The 20,245-nt window shown below is 31.6% G+C and overlaps 2 protein-coding genes across 2 annotated transcripts; both read right to left on the bottom strand.

Annotated features, from left to right (window-relative positions):
* Positions 1-1,017: 1,017 nt before the first annotated feature.
* Positions 1,018-6,070, bottom strand: LOC11429612 (BURP domain protein RD22). The gene is made up of 3 exons (XM_003588510.4): positions 5,766-6,070; positions 5,529-5,637; positions 1,018-1,966 (listed from the first exon to the last, which is right to left on the bottom strand). Exons 1-3 carry the CDS (start codon positions 5,802-5,804, stop codon positions 1,143-1,145), a joined length of 972 nt encoding a protein of 323 aa, XP_003588558.3. The 5' UTR covers positions 5,805-6,070; the 3' UTR covers positions 1,018-1,142.
* Positions 6,071-12,213: 6,143 nt separating this feature from the next.
* LOC11429610 (BURP domain protein RD22) lies at positions 12,214-13,888 on the bottom strand. The gene is made up of 3 exons (XM_003588508.3): positions 13,770-13,888; positions 13,531-13,639; positions 12,214-13,291 (listed from the first exon to the last, which is right to left on the bottom strand). Exons 1-3 carry the CDS (start codon positions 13,884-13,886, stop codon positions 12,447-12,449), a joined length of 1,071 nt encoding a protein of 356 aa, XP_003588556.2. The 5' UTR covers positions 13,887-13,888; the 3' UTR covers positions 12,214-12,446.
* Between the last annotated feature and the right edge of the window lie 6,357 nt (positions 13,889-20,245).

The following is a 20,245-nucleotide window of genomic DNA, read 5'->3' as shown; positions in this document are numbered from 1 at the left end:
GTGACAGTTATCACTTGTATAAGTCTAGGTTTGGTTTGGTTTGATATTGTTATTGGTTTCATGGATTATATTGTGTATTAGTAATTTATTGATTAATAACAATTCAAATGTGAATTTGTCATTCAAAGTTGAATTATCAATATATTATGGGTTAATGGTGTTTAACCCCCTTAATATATGTCATTTTTTGTTTTCCCCCCTGTAAAATATTTTTTTTGATTTACCCCCTGTAAAAAAAAAATTTATGACCTATTAGGGGGTATTCCAAAAAAAATATATTTTACAGAGGGTAAATAAAAAAATATATTTTACAGAGGAAAAAACCAAAAATGACCTATATTACAGGGGGTAAAACACCATTAACCCATATATTATTGATTATCTTGTTATCATACGAAGCTAGTGTTTAATTCCATATAGTCATTTGTTTTTCAAAAAGTTTGTACAACCACACTTTCAAAAATAATAATTATAAAGGGAATAATCTATTCACCCCTAGCTTATCGTTGTATGGAGAAGACGGCCAACCGATTCATATGGAGGGGACGACTGCAATATTTGATAAGGAGCTTCGTAGAGAGGCTGAGAACATTGTGCTTGGTGGAGGTCATTTATTTGGGGAACTTCAATGAAGGTTGACTTCTTTACCTATTAGGTTTAAGGGGTTGGGTTTATACTCGGCAGTAAAGGCTTTTTCATACGCTTTTGTGGCTTCCAGGGCACAATATTGGGTGCTACAAGATCAAATTTTGAGAGATATTAGGATAAAGTAGTGGTTATGGAAATCAGATTTTCACAATGCTTTGGATAGTCTTCATCGTACGGTTCTAAATTTTGACGTTAGCAATTTTACTTGCAAGCACATCGTCCTTTCTAAACACAACATGTTTTGGCGAGTGTCCTTTTAGTGAAAGTGTTCAAGATATGAAAGTTAAGTTTAACAAGACAACAAGACAAAAAAGAATTTAGGGTGTTTGCAAGCAGGACATGCTTATGGACATTGGACATACACAAACCTTGTAACCATACAACAATAATTAAACATTGTTTGCATAATGCTATGTTTATTATTTAATATCATTTATAGTAGCTGCTTCTACGTAGTGTAATTTATTATTCAAGGATATGACTATGGATTTTGATCAATTGGAAACCCAAACAACATGATCCTGTGGGAGGATGTGACAAATAGGAACAGTCCCTGGTTGAACTTTAAGCACATAAAAAGCCAAATGTTTAGGATTCCATTCTGATGTATCAGTGTGACAAACAGCAATAGTTTTAACCATGTTTCCATCAACACCTTCCAATGGCACAGAGTAAACTTCAGTTGAATCAGTTTTATGACAGTAAAAAACTGCATAAGGGTAATTCTCTTTGTGACACACAATAGTTTTGTTCTTCTCACCCAATTTATTCACTCCTTTTGCTATAACATATTGTTGCAAACCATTACTATTTTTATCCACTTCTGTTGAAACAGCTTCAACATTGTTTCCGAGTTTCGAAATGGTGAAATCAACCATAGATTCCAATGAAGTTATACAAAGCTTTTCCTCACCTTTGATGCCATTTGCTTCACACTCACTTATTGTTCTCTTCACAATTTCAGCTTCCTTTGATCCTTCCTTGATGGAAAACTTGTTGAGTATGTTTTCCATTTTGTTTGATGAAAAGGGTATGGAATTAGCAACTTCTTTAGGCAAGAATTTTGCTCCACTATTATTTGTGAATTGCAAGTTCAATTTTGTTCCATGATGCAAATCTTTTTTCAAGAAGAAAAGTGTTACATTTTGTTTATCATGTAATTGGATTTGACTCTCATTGAGTATTATAGGATAAAAGTAAATAAATGGAAATTTTTCATCATTCAGACCAATGCCACCTCCTTCATACCCTTCTCTGACTCCAACATCTAAACCATTATTGCTTACATCCCTTGCTTTCTCTTTACTCCAATATCCAGCTTCAGTTAAAAATAGTAAATTATTGAAATAAATTAGAATATGTATAATAGTTAGTTTTACTACGATCTATTAATAATTTTTAAAAACTTTATGAAGGACTTTTGAAGGATCAGATTTTTTTTTTATAAATAATTTAACTAATTTAAAAATTTTATTAATAATTTAACTAATTTTCAAATAATTTAAAAACTGTATTTTTAATAATTTCAATAGTTTTGAAGGACTTTTGCAATTACTAGAATCTACAAAGAAAAGTCTTCATTAACTTAGCTCAGTTGGTATGAATAATTTAGCCACCACAAAAAAAAAAAAATATACAAAGAAAAAACGAAAGATATTTGATACATGATGTATAGTACACCGCATGCACTATTCACGCCATGCTAAATAATTAATTATATGCAAATATTTGTTTAATATATAGTTGATGTGGTTTTTTTTTTTTTTTTTTTTTTAAGGATATAGTTGATGCGGTTAATGAGTTGCCAATTTTGTTTTGATTGTGGCCCCGTTTGGATTGACTTATTTTGAGCTTATGTGGGCTTATCTACTCCCATAAGCCTTTTTAAAGGTGTTTGGGTAAATAAATAAAAATAGATTATCATATAGTTTCATAAGCTGCTTATGCCATATTTTAATAAACCTAAATTTTCAGCTTACCCTCTGGCTTAACAAGGAGCTTATGAATTTATGTAATCTCCTTCGATTCTCTCTGGATCCACTTTTTCAAAACATATATTTTAATTATAATTTTTTTAAAGAATATTTTAATTATAATGTTAGTTATCTTTGGCGGTGCATCAGTAACAAAATTGCTATATACTTATCTTACTAAAGTAACAAAACGTAACTAAGATTTTTTTTTTAAGATTTTTTTTTTTGTTACGTAACAAAATGAAACTGAATAAAAAAATAAATTTAACTTGTCTTTTTTGGGTAACAATTTGCACACTAATATCAATATATATGATATGTTTATTTACACCTCTAATGTTAATTTTGTCTTATATGAATATTGATATTTTTTTTAAGGACAAATATTGATTATACTATATATATATATATATATATATATATATATATATATATATATAATTATAATTAATATGTTATAATATTGTTTTTTACGCCTTGATTAATTTTATCAAAAAAAATCCTGATAATTGTGGTTCAATTCTTTAATTTTTTTGTTAAATTAAATATATTTAAAATTTCGATAATTGCTTATGTAATATCACATCCAAACACTTCAATTTATGTAAGTACTTTTTAGTGTACATATCCAAACATAAATAACTTATCAAGTATAAGAGCTTATGATATAAGCTCTAATGTTATAAACACTAATGCTATAAGCATCTATATAAGTTGTTTATCCAAACGGGGTCTGAATCAATCTCTTTTTTTACAATTACAACTTGCTTGCTAAAAATTAATGACATGTAAACGGTATAATTCGGTTCATTTTATCGTTAATGAGTTATCAATATTTGTATAATATTTGTTCTTAAAAAAATTGAAAACATTTTATTTTTCGCAATTTATTGTTTCGTCTAGGGCACCAAAAAATCTTAGGACCAATCCTACATGTTCTATCCATATCCGTGCGGATATATGTTATGCGGATAATCTACAAATTTTCGAGGTATCCATGAGTATATACAAATATCATGGATAACATTTTTTAAAAAAAAAATAATGATTTCTGTTGCCTAATTTTTTATCAAAATATAATAATATTCATACATTTTATTTCTAACAAACAAAAATTAATCATATTTACCAAAAATAAAGTTACTTGATTTTAAAAAAATAATACAAGATAATATGATCTGTTTGTTTTTAGAGGAGATTTGAAGTGTCATGTAATAATATTGTACAGTATTATGATTAATTTTTTTTAAATGTTGAAAGTGTAGTTACTTAGTTTAATAGCAGATACGAGTATCTACAGCCGTGAAATCCGCATACATGTTCATTAAATAACAGGTAGTTGAAATATCTATTTATTTTAGGTTTAAATGCTCAATTGATCTCTTAAGTATTTATTTGGTATCACTTTGGTTCCTTAACTAAAAAAAAGATTGTTTGAGTACTTTATTTTATCTCCGTACCTATTTTGGTCCCTTCCGTTGAATAAATTCAAAAAAACATTAGGGTTTATATTATTTATCTTCTTCCTTCTCCTTCCATCCCCTTCTTCATGATCTTCATTATCAACAACACAACCTAAAAAAAAAAATCTTTTTCATCATCATCTTCTTCATGAAATCTATAAACATAAACAATTTCATATCTCAATCAATCACCAATTTTTTCAACTAAACCAGAAAACATAGTAACAACCCCGAAAAAAATACAGCAACAATCCGGTAACAAAAATTTTCATCTTAATCTCTCTCATCAACACAAACAACAAATCAACCACCATTGGTTCCATTTAAACCCCAAAAAAAAAATAGCAATTATCTTAAAAAATACATCAAATCAAACCTTCATCACCAACAACCACAACAACTTTTGTTCCATTCCATCTATCTCCTTATCTTCATTTTCGTTTTCCTCCAAAACCCAATAATTTCAAGTTGCACAGCCGCCAAAAAAACCCCATCTTCATTTTCGTTTTCCTCCAAACCTCATATACATTACCGAAAAACCAGCGACAACAAAAAAAAGAACAGCTGCACAGAACTTTGAAATAGCAAAAATCAAAAGGGCAGAAATAAAAAATAAAAAATAAAATAAAAAAAGGCAATCAACTTGAGAACTTTGGAAAGGTCCACAGTTGAAAGATTTATGCTTTTTGAGATGGAGAACACAGATTCAACACAGTTGAGTTTAGATCCGAAAATGAGTTATTTTTTTTTTTTAAGGATTGATGATGATGGATTTAAATCCGAAAATGGGTTGTAGTGAAGGATTGGTGATGATAATGATGATGATAAAGGGTTTAGATGATGATGATGATGAAAAATTGGTTATTGATTAAGATATGAAATTGATTATGTTTATAAATTTGATGAAATTGGTTATTGATTAAGATATGAAATTGATTATGTTTATAAATTTGATGATGATGATAAAGGGTTTAATTAGATGATGATGAATTTTTTTTTTCTTTTCGAGTTGGTGTGTTTTTTATGATGAAGATCATGAAGAAGAGGATGGAAGGAGAAAGAAGAAGATGAATAATACAAACCGTAATGTTTTTTTGAATTTATTTAACGGAAGAGACCAAAATAGGTAACATAGATAAAAATAAAGTACTCAAACAATCTTTATTTTTGTTAAGGGACCAAAACGATACCAAATAAATACTTAAGGGACCAATTGAACATTTAAGCCTTTATTTTATATATGGATATCCATTAAGATATCTACTCCGTTGACGGATTTTATATGCGGATATAGACTTTTTTTGTTATCCATACTAAAAACTACATGGTTAATGACATAAAAACAATTGATTGATTCGATCAGTTTATTATGTGGTTATTAACCTCTAATTACATTATCATTAATCACTTTTAACACGTGGAGGTAAAATTGCATGATACTAACCAGGGTGTAGCAGATTTGTGATGGATTTTGGCATTGGAGAGTTTGGAAGCATGGATTTCCAGTAAAGTTGAGGTGGTGATACTGTAGCATTAGTTCCCACTAACACAACCTACATTTGAGAATATCTTAACATTAGTAATAAATATTTTTACAAGCAGAAGTAAAGAAAAAAAAATATCACAACTATTTGAAGAAAATAATCAAAATGGTTCAATTTGTGGAGGTGAAGCTGATCACCATGAGAAAAGTAATGATATGAAAAAGATGAAATTCCATGTTGGATAAGTGAAGCTGAAACTCTAGTAGAGAAAGATTCAAGAGAAGTACTTCTAGTTGAGATGGAATGAAAAACAAAGCTGCAAGAACCCTTTATATATAACCGGTGACAACACCGAAAACAAGTTCATACAGCCTTTTTTAGATTGTATGCAGTGACAAGCACCACCTGATTGTCATATACATCAATGTGAAGTTTCGTATTTAAATTCGGATAAAAATGTTTAACCTAATAATATCATTGTAAATCAAGTTAGGTTTTACGAACATATCCTTATTTCTTTATATGACAAGAAAATAAACGGCATTTAACTAATAAATGTAAAATCAGTATTTTTTTTCTTCTTAAAAAATGAAAAAAATCAAGACCAAAGATAGTACACAATTACTCCATTTGTCTCAAAATAAGTTTCACTTTTACACTATACGAATCAATTAAGAAATATAGTTAATTTATATGTGAAAGAGATATTGTACTTAATCTATAGTTTATTTTTTTTCAAGGGACTTAATTTATAGAATTAACCACATTAATGGTATGAGAAAGAGTAAGTAGAAAACTTGAAAAGGGAAGAGCTTAAGTGCACGAAAGCATTTTCGTCGCAAACGCACGAATGACTTTTTTAATTGTCATTTGACTCCATGTTAGTATCACATATATGTTTGTTTATAAGATAAGAATTTGAGAAATTACATGCACCTTTTTCTTGTAGCGGTGCTTTTTCATATATATCACTCTAGCTTCTGAGTTACCTCTTCAATGATGTGTCACAAAGTGGATATATATTGGAGTACACAATTCAAGGATGTTTTCACTTCTAAGTGTTTATTTTATCTTCTTTTGTCTTTTATATTAAAAAAATTATAAATTAGTATCCATTAAGAGAGAATCTCACATGTAGATTAACACGTCATGCAGTTCGTGTGCCGATTCTCTCGTACCATATAGCAAGGCTCAGTTGAAAAACTAGAGTAATAATAAATTGTGACTGATGTACAATAGAGAAATGACGGTGGGATAGAGAGAACACAAAATTCTTATATTTAATGTTATTAAATTTGAAGGGGTCTTTGACTTGTATCAATTCAACTGTTCACGAAGAACTTAATAATACTTCTTTTTTTTTTTGCATTTGATAAGGAGAAGTTTATTAGTTTATCTTAATTCTATCCATCAATATTTTTTTTAGATTATCTCCGATGTCAATTTCGACGTGTTAGTTTGACTTCTTCATAAAAAAGAAGAAAAAAAAAATCTTCCAACGAGTTGATGGGATTCGGCAACAAACTTAAAAATTATACATACATGTTAGTTCTTGTAAACAACTTTCTAATTGAGATAGGACAGTTGAAAAAGGAAGTTGGTGGAAACTAGAAAACTTATTACTTATTCAATGATGTATTTACTTACGAAGTTAGCATTTGTATTACATGTGGCAACTGCAACTTTTGAGAGTTTCTCTATTGTGAACTTTATGAAGAATCAATTGCAGGACCATATTGAGGTGAATTTTTGAATGATCGTCAAGCAACATATATAGAGTGATACATTGGATAATGTTGAAAATGAAAAAATCTTACAACATATTTAAAATATGAAGCCATACCGAAAGCAATTATAAGTCTTCGATATTAAGTTGTATCCATTTCATCGATATACAATGACATGCTTTTTATAATCTCTAACATTTTGTTAATGATGTCTTCCTTTTATTTGTTAAAATTAAATTTATATATTGTTGTATAAATATTTTTGATAAACAACTTTGATCTCATTTATTAAAATCTATAGATCCGTCCCTGGTTACGGTTCAGTTTGTTTGTGGACCAAAAACTGAGCCGAACCGTAATTCTTATAGGTGACCCAAAGACATTTAATATATATTGATTAGGATTTTTAAAATTTTCGGATCAATCATGCAATTTTTTTTTTCTTTTTCGGTTTTTTAGATTTGAACAACTCTATAACTATTAACTTTTAATTTGGCCGGTTCGACCGTATGATCTGAGCAGAATTTGATAACATTGCTTAAATATAATTCGATCCATTTTTCATAAAATTTCTCAAAAGCTTTTCTTTTGCTCGGTTAGGTTTTCCATTTAGTAATCTTACGTTGAACAGTAGTATGAAAAATTTATCTAAGACAATTTCTTAAGAGATCTAGTGTTACCGACAACACAATTAATTGTTGGAGATATATCTCATTTGCAGCAAATAGTGACATTTCAATCTTCATACTTCATTGTCAATTTAAATAATAAGTTTTATTACAACCAGTTTATGAATTGTACACTGAATTATAAAATTTACTTATTTGATTTTAAAACTATTCATGAAGGAAACATGAGACTAGATACTTTTTGTTCGTCAACTTATAATACCAATATACTCTTTTATTTTCTACTCAAAACATTATCTCTACCTCTCTCATCCCTCTCTATATTCCACCTCCCTCTGCTTGCTCTCTCTCCAAACCCGTCTCTATCTCTCTTTGTATATGTTGTAAAATTTAGACATACAATTATCTCTATAAATAATAATTGATATATAAATATAACAATCAATTAAATATAAATAAAAGAGATATCAATAAACTTATCTGTCTTGAAATTGTTGTAGAATTGTCCACCGACATAGCTCAATCAACACCTCTAAACATCAATTCAATAAGAGAACTACAAAATGAACAAACGGTGAAAATAGTCTGAGACGTGCTTATCGCACTGTCCTTAAGGATTTTCTGCATAAATATACGCTAACCTCCAGGATTTAATAGATCCTTCCCGACAAGAATCGAGGATATAGAACTGACAAAAAAAATATTTTCAGGAAGATGATAACCCAAAATAGTGTTTGTGAGGGGTATTTTGTTTTTGTCGTGCTACTGATCAACGGTTTTGGAAAAATAAAAGGCTTCTAATCTCTTGTACCCGTAAAAAAGGAGTTTTATACTACAACCAGTAATAGCTTAGTCATGCAAGAATAAATGCTTAATAATAGCAACCAAATTCTTAACGTTCTGACTTGTGAGGAATGGTATCTGCCTTGACTCAATATGCAAGTTAAATGTGCATAAATAATAATAAATTGCAATGACTCAGTATATAATTACTCAAATGAATCAGTTAAGAAAGGGAATGCACTAGCACGTGCAATGAAGCATGGCAATTTAACTTTTGAAATATAATAAATATTCTAAAAATACAACGGTATATGCCCTATCCCCCTCTCTTTCTCTTTCCTTCTCCCTCATCCATCTCTCTCACTCCCTCCTCCATCATTTATTAAGAGGGTCTTGTTAACTAGTGCCTCCGGAGCACTAGTTAAAGAACAAAAATTAAAAAGAAAAGTTAAGTTTTACATTGAAAAGAACACTTTTTTAACTTTGAAAAAGTAGAATACACAATTTCCAAGACAATATTTCCTATTATAATTCCTTAACAAGTGTCCCGGGATATTGGTTAACATTTCCCTTATTAATATACATTCATAAATTTGCTAGAGATATCACTTTCTTATCTAATCTCCATACTTTTTTTTAAGAAGGCAAACTAGCCTACTAAATTTGCACCGAAGAGGAATTGTGATACATAAACTAAGAGTTATGATAACTAAACACAAAATTTCAAACACAATACAAACACCACCGCATATAATGCATATTATTTATTCTTTTCCCTCTTTCTCTCTCTTCTTTCCCTCCCATACGGGAACTGCTTCCTTTCTCTCTCATCTCCCAGCCACCAACCATCCACCGCTCCCCTTTCTGACCATCGGCGACCATGGCTGCTTTAGCATTCTCGGATCACCATCATCATCCCTCTCTTTAGATCCGCGTTCGCAGCACCCCACCACCCACCAACCTTCTTTTCATATCCATCTCTCACCCACCGTCACCAATGTCATCACCGTCCTCACCAGCACCGTCTCTACAACCACCGCCATCTGAGGCCCCACCATCACAACCACCATCGTCGTCATTAGCCCCCACCCTTTCGTCTTTCGTTCATATCTAGACCTCCACCACTGCGACATCATCACCACCACCTTCTGTCGTCGTCTTTCTTTCATTCCAAATCTCGTATTCATCTATCTTTCTTTGATTCCATTTGTGTTTATATGATTCATGTTCGTTCTTTGAGACGGTGGCGGTCGTTGTTGAGAATGATGGTGGTTGTGATTAAGGTTTTAAATAACGGTCGCGATCACGGTCTCATTAAGGTTTTCATGATTTTGGGTGTCACGGATGTTGCAATGTAGATTGCGGTTGTCGTGGTGTGAATTAATCACAACATAGTATATAATCGCAAAATTGTATATTTTTGAAGAGATCTGCCCACAATTTCACAACTCTCTCAAAATTTCCAAAATTTCACAACTCACTCAAAATTTCCAAAATTTCACAACTCATAAACAGAACCAAACAATTTCTCAATTGTTATCGTCAACTTTCATTAATAATTTGTCATTTCTATCATGAAAACCCCAAATTTTCTCTCTCAAATCTCAATTTTCAAGTCTTATGTGCACCGCAACAACACCAACATAGGAGGGAGATAGATTTATATTACCAACATGGTGTGGAGGTTGCGATCTGAGTTAGAAGATGGCTGAACTGAATCGAAGAGGAAGGAGGTCGGTAATGGTGTTTCTCTGGTGTATCACGTCGGTAACGGAGTCTCACGGACGTAACAGTGTTATGTCGCGGTTGTAACGACATTTCACATTTGATTTTCGTTCATCCCGTGAAAACGATAAAAAATGATACCGGTGGCTACCATGACCGTTTTGTAACAGCCATAGTTTTAAAACTCGGCTCGGTCATCGACTCGGCATAGGTACTAGGTCAATAAGTTAATGGTCGAACCACTGAGTCACTGGTTGAACCACATGACTGAACCGGATTAAACCGAATAACTCGGTAAGTTGACTTGGTCTTACGTTTAATTTTTGTGATGTATTTAACTAGATTAAATCGGATTGAACCGATGACTCGGTCACTTAAAAACTAAAAAATAACATGTAATATGTATATTAATAGTTATATATCTATATATTTTTTTTAAAGAGTATAGTTATATATATTTTTTTTTTGACAAAAAGAGCATAGTTATATTTTGTTGACAAGGAAATTGATTTTGTTTTGCATATATATTAATATTAATATAATAGGTGTAGATTTTCTAAAAAAGTATATGATATGTGCATTTTTTTTAGGGGAGAGATGATATTATTATTATTATTATTATTGTGTAGGTATTATATTTAATAATGATGAGTTTTGTTGTCAAAATAAATAATGATGAGTTCCGAAGAAAAAAAATGATGTGTTCTTTCCACTTAAAAAATGAAAATGTAATATGCTTAAATATACAATCTATTTCATTTGTTAATACAAACAAATTGTTGCTGCAATAGTTCGATTCCTCACTTTTTCATATTCTGGTTTTTTTTTAAAAATTAAAAGTCAAATCAGCATTTACTCTAGCTACCATGAAAATCGAAATTGGTGTTAATTAGTAGTTAATTCGTGTATAATGGACATTAATCAGTATTAAACCATACATAATTGTTCTTATTAATGACTAATTAATTCAAATTTTCTTTTATTTTTCGTTTCTGATTTTTTTATGGAAAAAAAAATACGAACCGGTCTAACCAAAAACTCGGCCGAGTCACCGGTTTTGACCGGTTCTCGCCGAGCTAATTGCATGACTGATCCAATGACTTGCTCGAACCGGCCTACCCACCGGTTCTCGGTTCAACCGGTCCGAACCGAGTTTCAAAACACTGGTAACAGCCGAAATCTCGGTACATGACCGTTTTTTAAAACCTTGGTTCTGATGAGGACGGTGGGAGATAATGGCACTAGGGATGAGGATGGTGGAAGGATGGAGAAAGAAAAGCACACACAAAGAAGAGAGTAAGAATGGGGTGTGATGTATTTACAATACTGCCCCTGCTTTAAGGTTGAAATACCCAAAACTGTGTCAACATTTTTGTGTTTAGTTATCATTTATCATTTGTCTAAAATAATATATTAAAAAAGTTAAAAGCATTGTTTTAAAAATAATCGAACATCAAACCTAAGACTTTCGAATTATGGTTCAACTATTTTAAATCGTTGGACTTGAGACGAAAAACGATTAAAACGGTTAAATAACCAAACCATAAACAATGTAAGTTCACACTTCAACAGGTTACATCGACTAATTCGATTGTGTTATTAAAGTATTAGTTTTTTTTTTTTGACAAGATTATTAACATATTAGTTATAAGGTCATTTAATAAGAAATAGAAGTAAGTACCAATGATTTGTGTCAAGATATAGAATTTCAAACAGGGTAAAACTAAGATCTCAAACACCAAATACAATAAAAATTAAAGCTAATTCTCACATTAACGAGGTTTCATCAAATTAAAGCAACTTTTATTGCATAGGGTTCTAAACATAATAGACACAAGGGCCTACCTTTCCAGATATTTATAGTAATACATCATAGGCACACAAACTTGTAACCCTAAACCATAATTTAACATGGTACACATAATGCAGGTTTTATAATTTAAAATATTTAAAGTAGTTGCTATATAGTGCTCATTATTCAAGGATACAACTATTGATGAAAGAGGTTATATTTTCACTTGGAAACCCAAACAACATGATCCTGTGGGAGGATGTGACAAATAGGAACAGTCCCTGGTTGAACTTTAAGCACATAAAAAGCCAAATGTTTAGGATTCCATTCTGATGTATCAGTGTGACAAACAGCAATAGTTTTAACCATGTTTCCATCAACACCTTCCAATGGCACAGAGTAAACTTCAGTTGAATCAGTTTTATGACAGTAAAAAACTGCATAAGGGTAATTCTCTTTGTGACACACAATAGTTTTGTTCTTCTCACCCAATTTCTTCACTCCTTTTGCTATTACATATTGTTGCAAACCATTACTATTTTTATCCACTTCTGTTGAAACAGCTTCAACATTGTTTCCGAGTTTCGAAATAGTGAAATCAACCATAGATTCCAATGAAGTTACACAAAGCTTTTCCTCACCTTTGATGCCATTTGCTTCACACTCACTTATTGTTCTCTTCACAATTTCAGCTTCCTTTGATCCTTCCTTGATGGAAAACTTGTTGAGTATGTTTTCCATTTTGTTTGATGAAAAGGGTATGGAATTAGCAACTTCTCTAGGCAAGAATTTTGTTCCATTATTATTTGAAGTTGTCTCTTTGAATTGCAAGTTCAATTTTGTTCCATGATGCAAATCTTTTTTCAAGAAGAAAAGTGTTACATTTTGTTTATCATCTAATTGAATTTGACTCTCATTGAGTGGTATAGGAATAGGATAAAAGTAAATCAATGGAATAATTTTTTCATCATTCAGATAAGTGCCACCTCCTTCATACCCTTTTCTGACTCCAACATCTAAACCACCATTGCTTGCATCCCTTGCTTTCTCTTTACTCCAATATCCAGCTTCAGTTAAAAATAGTAAATTATTGAAATAAATTAGAATATGTATAATAGTTTGTTTTACTACAATCTATTAATCATTTTTAAAAACTTTGTCCTGCTATATGCTTCAACTTTCAAATACCTTATGAGTCTGTTATAGATTGTGTGATTAGATTCAGTTTATTATCTGGTTATTAACCTCTAATTACATTATCATTAATCATTTTTAACACGTGGAAGCAAAATTGTATGATACTGACCAGGGTGTAGCAGATTAGTGAAGGCTTTTGGCATTGGAGAGTTGGGAAGCATGGACTGCCAGTAAAGTTGAGGGGGTAACATTGCAGCATTAGTTCCCACTAGCACAAGCTACATTTGAGAATATATTAACATTAATTAGTAGTAAATATTTTTACAAGCAAAAATAAAGATAAAAAATATCACAACTATTTGAAGAAATTAATCAAAATGGTTCAATTTTGGAGGTGAAGCTGATCACCATGAGAAAAGTAATGATGTGAAAGAGATGAAATTCCATGTTGGATAAGTGAAGCTGAAACTCTAGTAGAGAAAGATTCAAGAGAAGTACTTCTAGTTGAGATGGAATGAAAAACATAGCTGCAAGAACCCTTTATATAACGAGTGTCAAAACCGAAAACAAAGGTGCATCATGCATGTAGCCTTTGTATGCAAGACATGCACCACATGAATGTCATACACATTAATGCGAAGTTTCTTGTTCAGATTTAGGTGAAAATGTTTAATCTAACAAAATTATTTTTTTACAGATGTTCAATCTAACAATATCATCATTGCAAGTTGAGTTAGGTCTTTCGAACATATTCTTATTTTCTTTATATGACAAGAAAAAAAACTGCACTTAACTAATAAATGTGAAATTAGTATTTTTCCAAAAATAAAAATAAAAAATCAAGACCGGATAGAGTACACAATTACTCTATTCGTCTTAAAATAAATATCTCTTTTGCACTATACGAATTATGAAACTTAGTTAATTTATGTGTGAAAGAGAAATTGTAACTTAATTTATAGTTTTTTTTAAGGAACATAATTTATAGAATTAACCACTGTTGATAGTATGAGAAAGAGTAAGTAGAAAAGTTGAAAAACTATAGAGTAATAAATAGTAAGTGATGTACAATGGAAAAATAACGGTGGGATAGAGAAAGTTGTAGTTGCATGATAAAGTTATAATAAATTGTTACTAAATTTTTTTATTTTTTTTGACAAATGTTACTAAAGTTTTTATTAAGTTGTTTTAGGTTTAGGGTTAGGTTTAAATAGTTAAATAAATAAATTAATTGTACACCAAATTATTTATCATATTATATAAATACATATATGTGGGTTGTGGGGTTGGGTAGTACAGTGCACATATCCGTTCAAATTTGCGGCTAATTATCCATACCTAACCTCGGACCATGAAAACATGATTTTACTCTACCTAAAGTGGATATTTTCTGTAGGTGCTCATAGAATCTGGGTCCAATTGCCATCCCTACGGTGGTTGTTGTTGAAAATAAATAATTAAAATTGTTACTTGTAATTAATACGTGATGCCAATTTCGCTATAATAAGAAATTCCCATTCATATATATATGCTATCATAGTAGTTAGTAAAGGGCTGAACAAGAAATTACTAATTATTAATAGTTACGGTTCAGTGGACCAAAAACTGAACCAAACCGTTCATGTTAAAGGTGACCCAAAGCCATATAATTAATATTGGTTAGGAAGGGTTTTTAAATTTTTTGGATCCATCATGCAATTTTTTTTCTTTTTGGATTTGAACACCTTTATAACTACTCTATTATTTTTTTTATTTGGCCGGTTCGACCGTTTGAGCTAAGCAGAGTTTGATAACATTGCTTAAATCTAATTCGATCCATTTTTCGTATAATAATTTCTTAAAAGTTCTTCTTTTGCTCGGTTAGGTTTTCCATTTACAACTTTTCTTTTGCAAAAGAAAAATTAATTTAACACAATTTCTAAGGGATCTAGATCTAGTGTTACCGACAGCGCAATTAATTGTTGGAGAGATATCTCATTTGCATCAAATAGTGACATTTCACTCTTCTTACATCATTCTCAATTTAAATAATGAATTTTATTACAACCAATTTATGAATTGCACATGGAATTATAGGAAGGATAAAACTTAGATACAATTTCTTAGGTGTTTTTCGTATGATTCTTAACTAAATTCACCATGATTTTCTCAAATCCATAATTTTCTCAAAGTTTGTTATATCAAAAAAAATATGTAATTTTAGTTAAGAATCATACGAAAAGCTTGTACCTAAATTTTCTCCTTATAAGAATTATGGTGCGTTTGAATTACTTAATGACAAGGGATGAACAACAAATCTTTAGTTTTACTTGTTTGTTCTTAAAATTGTTCATGAGGGAAACAAGAGACTAGATACTTTTTGTCAACCAACTTATAATACCAAAATTCTCTTTTATTTTAGGGTTAAAGGTGCTTTACACCCTTGTAATATAGGTCATTTCCAGTTTTTCTTCCTGTAAAATATTTTTTATGAATTACCCCCTTGTAATATAGGTCTATCTCTCTGTATATGCCCTCTTCTCTCTTTCATATCTTTCCCTCTCTTTCTCTTTCCTTCTCCCTCATCCATCTCTCTCACTCCCTTTATCCTTTATTAATATACATTCATAAATAGTACGTAGTAAAATTTATATTATTTTGTTTGTGTTTTTCATTGTCCATTAAACAACATACATGAAAAAGCGTTGGTCAATAACAAGGGTTGTCTTGTGGGGAATCAGGGTAAAACAATCACTAGGTTTTTCTTGGTTTCTCCATTTTGGGGAATCAGGGTTTCCCTCTCCTAGGATTTTAGGTTTTTCGTCCTTGTTGATTCTTGTGAGAGTTTGGTGTTTGAATCATTTGGTCTATTCCACCCAAACTATGTGGTCTATTTCATTCTCATCGTTTTGTCTCTTTCTGACATTGTTGATGTGCATGTTGTTGGTCTTGTGTTAATGAGGGAATGTTGAGCGTGAATAATGATGGTGGTGTCAACGAAAACTGTTTGAAAATATGAGTTTCATTAGTTGGAATTGCTGAGGTTTGGGGAGCTTGAACTCAATTCCAAATATAAAATTTATAGTTTGGTATTATAAACCAAACACCCTCTTTTTAAGTGACACACTCCACATAAATAAAGTTGAGGAGTTTTATTACCTGCTAGGGTTTATTTTCTGTTTTGCTGTAGATAGACAAGATAGAAGTGGTGGTCTTGCATTATTTTGGCGTAATTCTTTTAATCGTTTAATGTTACAATTTTCTCAGAACTGTATCAGTGTGAGGTTGATGATAATTTGCGAGGGAAGCGGCAATTTATTGGTTCTTATGGGTTCCTAGAAGGTAGAAGATGAAGGGATTCTTGGAATTTCATTAAGCTTATTTCACATAACACGACATTTTCATGGTGCATATGATAGGTGATTTTAATTACATACTTTATGGACATGAAAGGAAAGGAAGGACAAAGATACCTAAATGGTTAATGAACGGTTTCTAACAGGCTGCCCAAGGGGCTGAGTTGTTTGATATTAATTTCGAAGGCTATCAATTCACAAAGTTCATAAGTTTGGGCCTTAATAGATTTGTTGAAGAGCGATTCGATAAAGCAACGTCGATTGATGCGTGGTACCAAATGTTCCCAAATGATCAGTTATAAGTTTTGGTTGCTCTCGTCTCAAATCACTATCTAAGGAGGGTGTATTGGATTAGAATTTTAAAAGACAATTTTTGTTTAAAAAAGTCTTGAGGATTTTAAAAGACTTTGCAGGATTTTGATGACTTTGATGATTTTAAAAGACTATTAAGGATTTCAATGGATTTAATTCATAAGATTTTAAAGGATTTAAAATGATTTCAACAGATTTTATGAATTTTAAGAAATAATTGAAAAAAAATATCATAACACACTCTCTTTCACAAAATCTCAATAAAGACTCTTTTATTTATTTTACTAATTTCATGCTAAAATTTCACTAGAAAATCCATCAAAATCTGATTTATTAAACAACCCTTCGAAATTTGAATGATTTTGAATACTGTAACACCCCGTTTTCCAAAATCAATTAAATAATAACAATTCAACATCAGAGTAAAACCCAAACCGGCATGTCACATCACATTTTCAAAATCATTTTAAATAGAATATAAAAATCTATTTAATTAAACATCCTTCGAAATTATCATTAAATCTGCAGCGGAATATTTTCAATTTGATTAACCACAACATCCAATATAAATAATCCCAATAAATATTCATGACATAAAATCCTCAACAAGGAAATCCAACATCAATAGGGCTACAACAACAATATTCAAAATTTGATACATAGGAAAGAAATTAAGCGATAAAATCTCATCCCACGTATCAGAGCCCTAGACACTTTGAGCCACCATCAACTACTTAGGGTCACCTGCAAGTTACCCATAGGAAGGGCAACATTTTCAAGCAGAAGGGGTGAGATTCACAACAATAATATAGATAATGGATGCATCAATTGAATCTAACACCCTATCATAATAATTCATCAACAATATATAAATATCATCATTTTCAATGTCATCAACAAATGGTAATTAAAAATCCACTCAACGACTCATGCAACTCATCACCACTCCACTAAGACTCCTCTAACAACACCCATGCATGTGGTACCAAAATCAGGACCGTAGCCCTCACCACTGTAGAATGGTTAAAGCATTCATTTTCAGGACATAAGCCCTCACCACTAAACACCACTTTGAACGACAAGGCGTTCCAGAGCCGAAGCTCTTCCACTTTTATGCTCATGCTACTGACCCACTTGTGTATATCTACATACAACCCAACCCATGCATATATATGTATATGACTCACCACTCCAAAATACAACATTCATGTATGACTTAATTAAATGAAAGCATACATTCCAGCCAGCATCAATTCATTATAACCAATTTAGAACATCCAGAAAAATACACCATTATATAGCCATGCTTAATCATCAAGATAAATCAACCATCAACAAACAGAATCAACAAAGCAAAAAATGGGCAACTCGCCTCGCGAGCACACCTGCTCGCTATGGCGAGTTCAAGGCGAACTCGAGGCGAATGAAAATATGGTGCTCTCGGGAGTTTTGACATTTTTCTCACTAAATCATCAATTCTAAGCTCCCTATTCATCTTTTTAATCTAAAACTTGCTCCAGTCCTCTCTAAAATCATCTAGGTACATAAAACTACCCAAATTACGGCTTATAACAACACTTTAAAAATCCAGTTTTCCTCACAGGTACTCGCCATGGCGAGTTGTCTCACTCGCGAGGCGAGCCATGAAGTTGCTCACTCGCCTTGGCGAGCACAAGCTACCCGCGAGGCGAGCGATGAACCTCTGTACGGGCAGAATGCAAGTTTTTCCCAAAAATCTCATTTTCCTCCAATTCACTCCCCAAATCAGTTTTCAGATATGCAATGAAAGGTTATATGCACTCAGAACCCATTTCTAACATCAAAGCAGCAATCCCTACTCTCAAAATCCATTAATTTACCAAAAACCTAATTTCTCCCAATTCTCTCATAAACCTGTTACAACCAAAATCAGAATTTAGAACCTATACAATTGCGGTAAACCTCACCCTTACCTTAGAATTGCAGAAGGAAATGCACAACAATTGACAGACTTGGCTCTCCTTGCTCTTATCTCCTTTTCTCCCAAAACTGACAGTTACACGTAAAAACCTATTCTGACTCTTTCTTTCTTTCTTAACTTCTCTTTATTTTATTTACTCCCCCTTAATTCTAATAAATTCTAACATAACCCCAAAAACTCCAATTTAATACTAATACTCACTTATTCTAATTATTATTAAAATAAACTATATGATAAAATATAACACACCATAAAATCCACAAATATTATTTTAAAATCATAAAAAGACTCCACATAAATCCAAAATAATTAAAATAACGACTAGGGCGTTACAAATACCACTAGACTTTTTTTTTAAGTGATTAAGAGTCTTGATCGAATACCACAAGACTTTTTTTAAATGACAAAGAATCTTGATTGAATAACACAAGACTTTTTTTAAATTGGAAAGAGTCTTGATTGAATACCACAAGACTTTTTCATGATAAAAAAGTCTTTTAAAATCCCTTAGAATCATGATCCAATACACCCCCTAATTCTTCTTCATCGTGTCCCTTGCACACGACCTAAGAGGGCTCATCACAAATTCAATTTCGAAAATGTACAGAGAGTTAGACCTAATTTGAATAAGGTAGTGAAACAATGGTGGGACAATAACCTTGACTGCGATATTATTCCTCGCTTGGAATGTTGTCGGGGATTTGGTACATCGGAAGAAAACTCACTATAGCAAGTTGAAGACAAATATTGAGGTATGCCGAAAGGAGCTCAATTGGGATCGCAGTAGAAATGATGTTGGCCATTGCAACTTTTTGAACAAGAAAATAACACACCTATTAGTTCAAGAAGACTTGTAGAGGAAACAATGGGAAAAGATGCATTGGTATCGAGATGGAGATTTGAATACAAAATGCTTTCACGCTTCGGCACTGCTAAGAGAAAAGTTAATATTATCCTATTTTGAAGATGCAAATGAAGTGCGGGCACAAATGAAGTACATATCGTCAATGTGGCCAAAGATTCATTTTTCTGGTTTGTTTCAGGTTACTGACAGTGTGCGTGCATCAGTGATTAACGCCACAAATCAGGTGATCTCAGAAGATGAAAATACCTATCTCGTTGTGCCTTTTTGCGTTGAGGAATTTAAAGAGGAAATGTTCTCTTTGCTAGCAGATAAGTGTCCAGGTTCTAAAGGTTTCAACTTGGGATTTTACCAACATTTTTGGCAGATATGCAGTTTTGATATATTCTGGGAGTATTGTTATTGGCTTACAAAT

Source organism: Medicago truncatula, chromosome 1, assembly GCF_003473485.1.
Source record: "Medicago truncatula cultivar Jemalong A17 chromosome 1, MtrunA17r5.0-ANR, whole genome shotgun sequence".
In the NCBI taxonomy this organism is placed as follows: domain Eukaryota; kingdom Viridiplantae; phylum Streptophyta; class Magnoliopsida; order Fabales; family Fabaceae; genus Medicago; species Medicago truncatula.
The sequence above is the reverse complement of the archived record's forward strand: the minus strand, read 5'-3'. Positions and strand labels throughout refer to the sequence as shown.